Raw genomic sequence first — 13,787 nt, 5'->3', positions numbered from 1 at the left:
CCCATTTATCAGTGTCTTCAACACTTGTCAAATGCACTTGTGTATCTTCCTCATTATTTCCACAAAGGAAAACAAAAGAATCAAGGCTCTCTTTACAAAAATGTGGTGACGAAATGCTAACAAAATACTTTTAAAGTGTTATAAATTTTTTGTAACCTTTATAAATCTTTATTGCAATTAGATCATGAAATAGAACAACAACGTTACAACATTGATGAAAATATATAAATAGAACAAGCAATGATAGAATTATGTAAATTTATGTAAATATGATGTAAGATCTGTTGAATCACTGATATTTGTCTCTGTTTACCAATAACCAAAACAAAATGTACATATACATATATATATATATATATAATATCCCGATATGATCATGCATGATCAGATGATCAGCGTATTAGTTGTGTTGTACGTGATCCTTTTCAAATCTGAATACGAAAGGAGAAAATATTCTAATATCTATATCATCAAAATGAAAACATTATCTTACATCATATTTTTGTTTTCCATATGTCGTGTGTGTGAGGTGCACCGGGAAATTATAAATGAGTACATTTAACATAGCACAAGAGACGTAGGTGCGAGTAGTCAAAGTATGCACCAAAAAATACCAAAAATCAACAAAAAACCAAAAATAATAGAAAGAGCCAAAGAGGAATAAGATAAATAGTATAGAAAACAAAGATAAATAAAATTGGGATCTGCATTCCCAACACCTACCCATTTTAAAAGCTTACTATTTTATATCCAATAAAATCAAAATCTTTATCAACCCACCTATTTGGTTGTCCCCATTCTTTCTCGAATTTTACTATTTTTATTTTCTTTTTCAATTTTTTTCAAATTACTAAAATTGGTACATCTACGTTTTCGTTTCAGGACGTTTCAAACCTTCTAAGATCTAGATTTTGACTTTTGTTTTCATCTCAAGACATTAAAAACAAACATATGGTTATTTAATTGGTTTGATTTTGTAATCGGATCCTACTAGTATTCGATAACTTTATGATACCATATCCATTTGGCAATCTCAAATGCTAGTTGTTCCCATTTGATTTGCATTCGTTATGCATTTGGTACAAATTTATATAATAGATTAATAATAACAAAGAATAGTGCATGAACTTTATCCTGTCACAGAGAACATGAGAATTTATCCCAAAAAAAAGAGAGATAGAGAAGAGAAAGGAGGAAAAGGCATTGAAGAAAAGATAATACAAAGGGGAAAAAATCTCATTTCTTCAATATTTCAAACAAAAAAATAAAAATAACAAATAAAAAAGGGAGGAAGATGATAGAAATGTGTCAGAACAATACAGAGCACTTGCCCAAGAAGATATTATAAGAAAATGTCTATATAAATCTAATCTTAAGGATATTGTAATGATCAGAGACTCTCTGTGGTGATGTTGGGACCTTTGTGGGATATCTCACGTGGGACGATTTTTTTTTTTCAATAACCAAACAACAATGTAATTTCTATGGAGTGAATATTTTATTTCTTTACTAGATTGTGTGAAAATAATTGGATTGTTTTATATATTTTGATAATTGGTTTGATTTAATTAATTATTAATATAAAGTGGGTTGTTAGTGGAACAACGAGTATAGATGATGCTTGGGACACGAACACGATTGTACCGCTACCTTGCATTCGGAGGCAGCCTATCTCAACTTTGGTACATTACACACTATTAAAAAATTTAGAACTAATTAACAAATAAACTATACTATTTGTTTCTGGTATTTAAATGTGGTTATCTAATATACTAAGTAAGTGTTAGTATCGTCGATGTATAAAACCGCTTGAACTAAAACTATGTGTCATTGCACTGACGCCTGCATTGATGCTTTACATTCGGGTTTGTATTGATCTTACCAGTTACCACAATTATTTAGTTACGACGTTTCAGTTACCGAACTTGTAAACATTCATTCATATCGAATATCGATCAATATCATAATTATCAACATACAATGGATTGAGAGACAGCTTGGCCACTACCATGCAGAGGCTAACCAATCATATTCATATCTTTAGACATGTATATGTATATATGTTTGTGGTCCTTCTGAAGCTTTTTGTTTAAAATGTTTTTTTACTCCTCCTTTGTTCCCACTGTGCTGTCACATAGATTCTTCACAGATCTTTCTCGAGAGAGAAGGGAACAAGAAACCGAAGGTCATAATAAAGTCTTAAGACTATGTAACAAAGTTGTGAAAAAAATCCAATATGTAATAATCGAGATGGACCCGTGTTTTATCTCATCGTTCTTGAATTTCCATAAATATATCTCTTGAATATTCGACTTACGTAACAATCGATTATAATTACAGAGTGTTTCTAATTTGAAATGTTACAAGTTTTAATCGATAACACATGATACCAATACAGTACCAATATGAGAATAGCTATATATATTGACACCCATATTATTACTAATAAATGTGACGATATGTGAAGACAAGACAATGTGTGTTACACAAAAGATGAGAGTATTTATTGTAGTGAGTCGGGCAAAAGTGAAAGGAAAAAAAGTGGACTAAAACCTGTTTCTTGATTGAGAGAGTAAGGACAGTGAAACGTCGCCGTATCGTAGAATTTTGCATGTTTTTGTGTCAACATAGGAGGGTAAAACCAAGATCGAAGCACTTGCATTGTCTGCCTGTTTTTATCTAATTATGGGGAAGAACCAACCAAAAAATAAAAAGAAAATCAGAGTTGTATATAAGTAAACTAAAAAACAAAAACCAGTCTTAAATGTGATTTTGTACAAATAAAGTGAGACAGATCTTGAAAGAACAGTGAGAGCTTATGGTGTCTTTTTGGATTTTGTGTATTTTTAAGGTAAGAATCATTTATTGTCATTTGTTTAGATTAACTAGATATGATCAATGGATGGTGCTTCTTGTTACATTTTTAATTTGGTTTCCATCATTATTTATGAGTTACAGAGTGCCAATTAAATATTCAAACGTTTACCTGATCACGAATCAGATTCACTTTAAACGATAGAGCGTACTAACTATAGTATGATACTTCCGTGCCTTCAGCATTAATAATTATGAACTCATGAGATACCACCTTCTGTCAAGGAGATTGCTCGGGGGATAAAACTTATATAAATGAATATGATAACTTCTTTTTTTTTTGGGTCTAAAGCCATTTGCAAATTGCTAAAGAAGAAAAAAAATATCCTCCTCTTTGTTGGGAATGATATAGGGTTGTCAGATGCAACAGATAAATGATTCTTTATTTTTCGATTTCATCATAAATTCTTTGGTTAAAAAAATGAAGAAAAAAAAAGTTGACAATTTTCATATAAACTGATAAGCACCTTCGCGAGAAGGTAAGTCAGTGGACAGTGGCGGTAAGCAACAAAAGTTTAAAAAAAAAAACCAAAATAAAATAAATAAAAAATTCTGAAACTAAAGAAAGTGAGAAAAGGATATATAAGAAAAAAGAAGGAATTAAGTCGTTCTCAGATCGGCTTTGAGAAGCGTGCCATACGCTAAGGCTCGATGTCAATTGAGAGATCCGATTAATCATCATCCTCCATCATATCTTATCTATCTATCTATCTATATGTCCACCATTTGTTATATACAACAGCACAAATCAATATGCTAGTATTAAGTATTAACCATTCTCGCTATGAGTATGAATGTGTTAATTAAGTTTTACAGAATAAAATAGTGCTCCCTGGATTCTGACATATCTCATGTGGATGTGGGGTAATCTTATTACCAAATTATACAATTTAGTATACGACCCTCTCTCTGTTTCTATTACAACTTTTTCTTAAGTAATCATGTTTCTTGGATCGGCGACTTCAACTAAATATGTAAGAGAACTATATGATATTTTTTCAACTACAAAAATTGATAGAGAAAATATAAGGGTGAATAGAACTTTGAATATGAATGTATAAAATAATAAGGGTGGAAAAAATGGAATACTCGTTGTTATGCTGGCGGTGATGAGAGTGGTTCATGCACCTTGTTTTGTCGCGTTATGCCTTCTTTGCAATAGTAGTGGATCCAAAACCAATAGAGGCAAGCCATGTGTATACGACCAAAAATGATCTGGACGGTTGATAATGAGATCAAATAATCCCTGCGTGAATCGACGGTCACTATTGATCCTCATATATAAATGGAACCATCTTTCTTACTTATTTTAGCCTTTTTTAACTTGTTTTACTTTTGGATGCAAGTTATGTTACGCAATTATACCATTTATAGTAACTCCTATATATGTACACGCTTTTCCATAGCTTAGCAACCGACGAAAGTCTTTACGACCTAGCACTAGCTAGCTCGTTTTATAAACATGCATACAACTATTTTATTGTTTTAATGTTCAAGATCATTTATCATTACAAGTTTAAAAGATGAGGGATAGAATCCACTGATCAATATTTTTTACTTGGCTTGTTATATATAATAGTTAACGAAATATCAAAAAAAAACTATATAATATATAGTTGTATATATGATATTGCATAAGTAAGTTTGTCCGAATGCATGTGGATTTTGCACTAAGACTAGAAGACAAATTTTAACATTGAATATATATAGATATATGCCCATAAATGTGAGAGTTGAAAATGGGTAGAAATTCCTTACAATTATATAATATACTAGATTTTAACCCGCGGTATACCGCGAGATTATTTTTTTTACGAAAATCATTAAATTTTAAATTATAATTAGTTAATTTTTTACGTTTTATTTGAAGTTTAAGATTGTATAATTATATTTTGATTGTTAATTCTACGATTTAATCTGCGGTTTATATACAACACAACAATTTATTTTTGTTATAAATTTATTTCACCAATCCAAGATAAAAATATTCGGAGGATGAGCCAGAATTCATTACAAAACTTATTAATATCCGTTTATATTATTAAGTTGTACCCGTTTGTTTATAATAATCATGTATATAGAGGTGTCAAACAGGTCGGTCCACATTTCTTTTTTCATCGACCGCAGCGGGTCAACCTGCTAAGACAGTGGTCGTTAAAGTTATGCCCAAGCATATCCTCAACTTAAATTTTATATTAATTATTCTTAAAAAATTTAGTGGCAAAAAAAAAAGAAATTTTTAAATAACTTATAGTATTGATATTTTGGAGTTATCTTAATTGGTATAACTTAAATTTCCTCACATTATCACATATTTCACGTATTATATATACAGAACTATGTAAAAATATTATTTATATATAATATATTTATTTTAATCTTATATTTGTAGTTTTTGGGACAACCCGCCAACCGCAGACATACCTTGCTAAAATCCGTAATCCCGATAGACTTAATTGTAATGACCATCTTTTAACGGTACACCACATGCCTATATTTTCTTTATAATCTATATCGTTAGAAATTTATTACTTTTTAGTATAATATACTGATGGTCGTAGCGATGGATTATTGACATTTTAAATTTATAAGAATATTGATCATAATTCGTCCCATAATAATTTAAATTTATTAAATTTTATTAAATAATATATTTAAAACATTTATAAAAATTAATCTATACATAAATCTGACTGTTTAGGAATTTAAATTTTTTTTGTTTTATGTATTTTTTAGGGATTTTATTTGGTAATGTTACTTTTCCACAAATCTTGCTATAGATTAAATATTTTATATTTAGTAGAGGAACTCTTTAGATTTTCTATATATTAAAGACGGAAAACCTAGAAGAATTTTTTTTTAAATTAAAAAATTTGAAGTAATTGAATATGATTGACTGAAATAAATATAGAGTTTTCTATATTGGAAAAGCAAAAATTTTGTTTAGTTTTTGCAGAAAATTAGGTTCAGAGGTGGAGATAATTTAGGAAAATTATATTGGATTGATAGGAGAATATTTAATTAACATACCTTATTTTGCATATTTTGATTTTTTGTTTTATTTTTTTTTAAAGTATTTTTATGGTAATGGCATTGGTTGTAAATACCTTTGAACTCCAAGCCTTCTTCTCAAAAATACTGTGAAATTAATAATATAGATATGTGTAAATTTTAATATATATGTAGTAGTATAAGTTAAAGAAGACTGATGGGCCACAAGTTGCTATATAAATCATTCCACTTCTTGTTGTATTGCTTGAGTTCTGATTGGGCACAGAACTAGTACCATTGCCATTACCGTCTCTTTCTCTCATCATCAATCATCAATCACCTAAAAGAAAAACCCTAAAATCTCGTTTTGTACGCTTTTTACCAGTTTCTCTCCATACCCATTTTACCAGCTTCTCCATATCTCTCTCTTTCTGTCTCTATGGATTCTGACATAATGAACATGATGATGCATCAGATGGAGAAGCTTCCTCATGAGTTCTGTAACCCTAATAATTCATCTTTCTTCTCTCCCGACAATAACAACAACAACACTTTCCCTTTTCTCTTCAACTCAAGCCATCACCACTCTGATCATTCAATGACCAACGAACCAGGTTTCCGGTACGGTTCGGCAGGTTTACTTACTAACCCTTCTTCTCTCTCTCCCAACACAGCCTACTCTTCCGTTTTGCTCGACAAAAGAAACAACAGTAACAACAATAACAACAACAGCGCGAACATGGCGGCTATGAGAGAGATGATCTTTCGCATCGCCGTGATGCAACCAATACATATAGATCCCGAGGCGGTTAAGCCACCTAAGAGGAGGAACGTTAGGATCTCGAAAGATCCACAGAGCGTGGCGGCTCGGCATAGGAGGGAGAGGATAAGCGAGAGGATTCGGATTTTGCAAAGGCTTGTTCCTGGTGGGACGAAGATGGATACAGCTTCGATGCTCGACGAAGCTATTCATTATGTAAAGTTTTTGAAGAAACAAGTGCAGTCGCTGGAGGAGCAGGCGGTGGTTAGTGGCGGTGGAACAGGAAGGGTTATGATCGGTGGCGGTGGAATGACGGCGGCGAGTGGTGGTGGCGGCGGAGGAGGAGGAGTTGTTATGAAAGGGTGTGGGGCAATGGGGACTCATCAGATGGTGGGTAATGCACAGATTCTTAGATGATGATTATCATTTTATTATTATAATATTAATGTCAGAGAAAAGGAAGAACAAAAAAAGATTCTGGAGAGGGAAGAATTAATTCATATTAAAGAAACTATGAGAGACTGTTAACTTTGTTTATCTTGTTTAATTAGATAAGTGATCGTTTTTTAAAGCCAAGAAGACTCTCCATGGTTGTTGGAGCGGGTTTGTAAATTAGGAACTACTATTATCATTGTAATCCTTTGTTAATGAAATAATTAAAGCATTAATGATATATATGCTTTTCAGTTTCAGCTTGTGTAATAAGTGTTGACTCTTTTCTGTACTTTTTTCTTTGTTGTCCAACTGACTTGTGTAATGATATAAATGCTTTTTGTAACATGCATGCTAATATCCGTACTCTTCTTAATTTTTTAAATAAATGTATATCACGAATTGAGAGTACTACTCTTTATACTGACATACTGTTAATATAAGTACAACAGTACTTGATAATATAACTAACACCAGAACATTAAAAGTCGTCATTAACTTTTTCTCTACATTTCATTATTATCGTATGTATGTTTTTTTATCATTTGTTTGAACCGTTAGGCACGTAACGTACCAAAAATTATCCATTCATTTATCTTTGTATGTATTGCGTCTTATTCTAATTCTTAGGACTTAGGTAAGTAATAATGTCCAAAAGATTAATAATAAATTCTCTAAAACCCATATATAGAAACTAGTCATAAAGTATCAATTTAAGTATTTAGAAGTTTGAACTGGGCCTTGTCAATGGGATTGGTCTTTCGCTAAAACTTCGGAAATATTTTGGAACCAAGGCCTAAAAGGGAGTTTCAAATAGTATAAAAAGGAACCATAAGAAAGCCCAGCCCATTAATCTCAAGCTAATAATCAAACGGTTCATAACCAATTCATCCTCACATCTCTTATCCTACACCGTGTCCCACCAGATGACTCATCTTCACACTCACAAGAATTTTACAAAGCACAAAGCTCGAGGTCCATAAATGGCGCATTGAATTAGAACCCTCAAAAAAGCATAGTCTTTCACAACTGTAACACCTCTTCGCATGTGACTTCACTTGTCACTAAGTCTATTTTTCTTCTTTCTTCGGTTTCGTCTCCCTCCAACAACAACCATGGCAGCTTCGTCTCTCAATCTCATCCTCATTGTCTCTCTTCTCACCTTCGTTTCACTCCCTAGATCTGAATCTCTCTCCGATAACCCATCTCTCGTTCTTCTACCCGACGGTTTCGACTGGCCGATCCCTCACGCCGACGAATTCGACATCATCAACGGCGAAGAAAGCTTCGAAGTCACGGAGGAGGAAGACGACGACGACGGCGTAGATCGACGGTCGTTGTACTGGCGGAGAAAGAAGTATTACATATCGTACGGTGCATTGTCAGCGAATCGAGTCCCGTGTCCTCCCAGATCTGGGAGATCTTACTACACTCATAACTGTTACAGAGCCAGAGGTCCGGTTCATCCGTACCGCCGTGGTTGCTCGTCGATCACTCGATGCCGGAGATTTTAGATGAAAAAAGCATATGGATTGGGCATTTTCGTAATTTCGCCAACCATATGGGATTTTTATGTATTTGTTTGTTGTGTAATGTTCCCCCGATGTGTAATTTGTTAAATTAAACCTGGTTGATTATTATTACTAGTTGTTATGGTCGTTAAAATTTTAAACCCTTGGGGTTAGTAATGTGTAAGCTCAAGAACAATGCACTAAAAATGGTGATTTTTTTTTTTAACTTAAAGTTCATGAGGGTGGATTTGGTAATTTTGCAACTGATTTTTTTTTGTTTTGGTTTCGTTTTTCGTCGGTGCCTTTTTAATTATTTGTTTGTACTGTTTGTGGGGAGTTAACTCCGGGGTCACATGTGTTTGGACTTATTTGATTTTGATCATGTTCCAATTTCCATATTTTCATCTGAACTCGAATTTTTAAAAATAAATATATGGTTTAGGCCGTGGTTGTTGTTTGGGCCTTTGTTATCATTTTATCGTTGTTTTTGACATTGTTGGGCTATTACTTTGGCCCAATTGAGGAATTTTGGGGTTAGGTTAGTATAGCTAGGTAGAGTGTAGACTAAGATTATTGATTATTTAGAATCTGAGTTCAGAATCGAAAACGTGCATGGGTAAGTAAATAGTAAGATGCCATAACAAAACAAACGCAAATCATGCATCAATAGTTATGTAAATGGTCTTTTTAAACAAAACAAAAGCAATACAGTATTGACTGTAATTTTTATAGCCATGCGCTGTATAAATAAAATGTTAAGTTTCACGCACGTAGATAGAACTCTATGCAACATTCTTCAATGTGAAATCATAATCGAACGTATAGTTCTCAAACACGTTGTAGAGGCGTGGTTGCAGAAAAAGGTCATATTCATATTCATACAGTATATATGTTAACAACACTTAGTTCTACCACGTATTAATTAGCAGAAAAAATGCATCGTTTTCATGCTTACAGATACTCAATTTTGCAAAACCTAACAATATATCCATGTTATCCCATAATAGATAAAACATGCACGTGTAACATAAGAAGCTCATCTTTATCTTCAACGGTCAATAGACGGCATTTTTGCCTTTTCTTTCAAAATTTCAATCTTGGAAGAAAAATTAAAAACGACTTTGTATTTTGTATGTTTTAGGATTTACCTTTGACCCAAACTCATAAATAATAGTCAAGATTAGTAGAAACATGTTTAAATTGAAATGCATGAACTTGCGTTTGGCGGCTGATTATGCGTTTGGTTTAAAGATGACCAACATTTGAATTTTAATAAAGACTAATCGTCCTCTCTCTCAAAAGATATATATTTTAGTTTGACTTTCGTAACATACGAAAAGTAACAAAAAAAAAGATTATGCAAATGATAAAAGAGTGTTATATGACGTTGCCCTCTCCTAATTCAAAGGGGTCAATCTAAATTCCATATTACAAGGAATATTCCAAAACTTTGGATATCTTCAAAAGACCCCTATTGACTTTGCCTACAAGGTTAAATCTACTTGCACGTTGAAGTTGAATTCGAACGTGGAATAAAAACCAACTATATTCTGATTCAACGTTAAAATAGACAGTCGTTTATGACCCCTACCGATATATACTATTTCGTCGCAACTTTAGTTGAAAGATCTATACGTTTAATCCTATAATTAATGAAGAATATAATTAGGCTATTGACTTGAAACATGTGTTTGGTTTGTCCAAAGTAATATTTTCACAATCCTACTTCAATATATACTAGATTAAGATCCCTGCTAGAGCACGGATTGAAATTTCTTTTATTTATATTGTAATTTTTTGTAAAATATAATTTATGTGATTGTTTTCTAAAAAAATTTGGATAAAACATTATGCAATAAAATCATATGCTAAATATGATGGCTTGAAAAAGACACATATTTTGTAAGTTTTATATTGCTAATGATTTTAGATAAAAATTCGTGCTATAACACTGGTTAATTTTTATTTTATACAAAATTTTGTATATTTTATATTTTAAAAGAAAATTTTAATATGTTGTATTAATTTATATATGTCAAGTTATTTCAACAATGTATATTTTACATCATAACTTGAATGTCATTATAAGACATAATTTTGTAAATTTAGTTTTTAAAAAGCGAATTATTATATTATGAGTAATTTAATATATTGTTATACTTTTTGTTTAATATACGTGATTTCTTGAAATTCTTTCATATTATAGTGACATATTATTGACATTGCTATAACAAATCAATATAGAGTGTTTATAATTTCTATCTTTTTGATCTATTAAATGTTTATGATATTCTTCAAAATATCAAGTTTCAATATTTTAAAAATCTTTCAAAATAAATTGTTTAAAGTTTATTATATTATATAAAATTAGAAAATTCAACAAAAGAATATTAAATTAAATTTAAAATATTCAAATTTTGACCCGTTACTCAGTAAATTTTTTAATTCAATAGATATTATTTAAAAAAAAATATTACTAAAGCTTGAATATTTCATAGATTGAACAATTTATATTTGTTTTTAAAAATTCAACTTATGGTATATCTAGAAATAAAACTATTTTTAATTATAATAGATAATACGATAATTTGTTTCTTTCACAAAATAGAGTCATATTAAAGATGAGAGGTGAAGTATAATGATAATTAACAAATTAATATAGTAAGTTAGATATCAAAAGATTTTATCTGATGAATAATTTGATAAATAAAATTAAAATGGTAAGTTAGATGATATCAAATGATTCTTTAGAATATTGTTTTTGAGATTTTTGAAAACAGCGTGTTCTAATAATAAAATCTTCAGAAAATAAATTAAGTTTACACTCATTATTTAACTTGTAACCAATTAATGTATAACCTATTTGTAACCAACTTATTCAAATTATATAGTCTACATACAAAATAAAGTTGTGTACTTCCGTTTTATTATAAATGAGATTTTCAAACGTACATAACTGTGGGATTGGGAAATTATACTTTGAAACTATGAAAATTTTTTATATTATATACACAATGATATGATCAGATAGGGTTTCTGGAGAGATTAATTAAGGTGTATACTACATACTTGTACGATAAATTTATTTTCGTGGTACCACACTACACTATGCATATATTAAAAAGATCTCGAATCTGACGTGATCGATATGAAGATGCCTCACAAACTATTGGAAAACTACATCTATATATAATTTATGAAAATTCACATAAAATGAAGTAGTTGTTAAAGAGGGCTGACTATACCAAAAGATACCAAAATTATTGATGAAATATCCATGAAATAAACTGTGGGCCGCCATATTTTTTTCTAATAAATTAATATTCCTGAATTTATAATATAATACTACTAATAAGCAAAAAAAAAAGGATAGCATTAAGCAAGTAGGCTGCTCTTTTCCTCGGATTCAGTGAATTATCCAAGTCGCCTGGGTGGTGTTGGTTCATAATTTCATATCCATTTTACCTTCACATTTCTCTGTTTTCCAATATAAAGACTATATACTATTTAATAGCCAATGCAAGTTGTACTAGTAGACATGCTCGTAGAGATCGCAACTCCACTAAATCTAATGGCTAGGGATCACGTCCATGTGACGCTTTCATTTGATTGGTTCCTATGGACGCCATTTTCTTTTTTTTTTAAGTTCCACTCTAGATTCTATAAAAATGAAGCATGTGATGGTAACGGTGTTACAATTTAATTTACAAAACAACCTTCCCTTTCTTCTTTCAACTTGTCTTCGTCAGGCTCCGTTACAAACTTACAACGTTAATTAATTATATTTTTCCCTTTTTCTAAAATATCATAGACAAGAAATTTAATTACAATATCATTGTTTATGTACTGATATAAACAAAATAAAATAAAATAAAAAACAGAGCCGCCGCAACTTGCGTAAGTCTGTTGGGGTCGAATGACTTCAGTGCGAAGCACCCGCGCTTTTCTTGGCCATTTTTAAAATTTAACTGTTACAACATAATTACTTACACATGAAATTGAAAGAAAAAATAAACTTAGATTAGAATATATATATAATCTGTTCACATACATACATATTAAATGATTTTAATGAAGTCATGGCCATAGGAATCCAGACTTGGGCAGGCAAGTTGGCCTTGGCCATGAAGTAAGTAAACTACATAAAAGCATTATTATAATAGATATGTGATTAATCAAATAATAAAAAAATGATTGGAGAGTTGTCGGATAAACTTCTTTTTTGTTTTCCTTTCTTTTGTTGAAAGCTTGATGAAGCTTCGAGATGAGTTGCGTTACTATTGGAAATGGTAAAATTTAGAATATTAAAGTAAAACTATAGAGCTCACATGCCAAGGTTTTGTTATTATAAGTAAACCTATAGAGCTCACATCTAAACAACTATTGTATAAATTAAAAGTATATAGCTAGTTAATCAGTTTTATTGGTCATCGTTGTGAATTGATCGGGCATGCATGGTTATAAGCTTATATAAGTTATACTATATGACATATTGACATGTCAAAAAATAAGCTTATAGCACACGTATGTTACTCAATATTCAGAAGTCGTCATTAGCAAAAGTAATAAACCTAAACTGACCCAAATCTAAATTAAATCCCCACTTTGCGGCTTATCGCACAGTAGGAAGGAATATTAATGTTAAAGCGTTTGCAACGGAAAAGGATTTGATTCTTGGGTGGTACAAACAAAATATAAATAATTTGCAATGGCAACTTGCTTTGTATAGTTTTATATATATGGTCGAAATTGAATATCTACCTAGCTACTTTTAAAATAATATATATTGGTTGTGCAAAGCACGGTGATTGGATGGCCATGATTTAGTTACAAGTTGCATTAGTAGTTTTTCTATTCTTCTATACGCACATATGTTTATGTATTGTATATTTGGGTTAACCTAACTACAAAAATCATGTTATGTAATATGAGTTCTGACTTCTGAACGTGATTAGCGAAGTACTAATCGTGTAATTATAACCAGGGATAGCTACGAAGGAGTGGCATATGCGAGGAGGATTCTATTCTATGCCTTATTCGCTCAACATATGAAATGAGGAGAGTCCAGAGCAGAGGCCAAGAAAAGAATATTATCTGTATTATACAAATCTAATTTCTGTTTATTTAAATATTGCTATTACAACCACAATCACTTTTAAGTACAAATACTATAAATAAAGTTCTCTTCAGTCTTCATGTATACACATCGATCCACATCA

At 31.1% G+C, this 13,787-nt stretch overlaps 2 protein-coding genes across 2 annotated transcripts; both read left to right on the top strand.

Moving 5' to 3' along the window:
- Window positions 6,136–7,315, top strand: LOC104745093 (transcription factor HEC1-like). The gene has a single exon (XM_010466272.1). The coding sequence runs from the start codon at window positions 6,305–6,307 to the stop codon at window positions 7,040–7,042; it is 738 nt and encodes a 245-aa protein (XP_010464574.1). The 5' UTR covers window positions 6,136–6,304; the 3' UTR covers window positions 7,043–7,315.
- Window positions 7,993–8,815, top strand: LOC104745083 (protein RALF-like 34). Its single transcript, XM_010466261.2, has one exon. The coding sequence runs from the start codon at window positions 8,173–8,175 to the stop codon at window positions 8,569–8,571; it is 399 nt and encodes a 132-aa protein (XP_010464563.1). The 5' UTR covers window positions 7,993–8,172; the 3' UTR covers window positions 8,572–8,815.

This window comes from Camelina sativa, chromosome 2 (assembly GCF_000633955.1).
Source record: "Camelina sativa cultivar DH55 chromosome 2, Cs, whole genome shotgun sequence".
Taxonomy (NCBI): Eukaryota; Viridiplantae; Streptophyta; class Magnoliopsida; order Brassicales; family Brassicaceae; genus Camelina; species Camelina sativa.
The sequence above is the reverse complement of the archived record's forward strand: the minus strand, read 5'-3'. Positions and strand labels throughout refer to the sequence as shown.

What these genes read in the sequence shown, in the direction of transcription:
- LOC104745093 (XM_010466272.1), top strand. Translation starts at nt 6,305, where the DNA reads ATGGATTCTGACATAATGAACATGATGATGCATCAGATGGAGAAGCTT.
- LOC104745083 (XM_010466261.2), top strand. Translation starts at nt 8,173, where the DNA reads ATGGCAGCTTCGTCTCTCAATCTCATCCTCATTGTCTCTCTTCTCACC.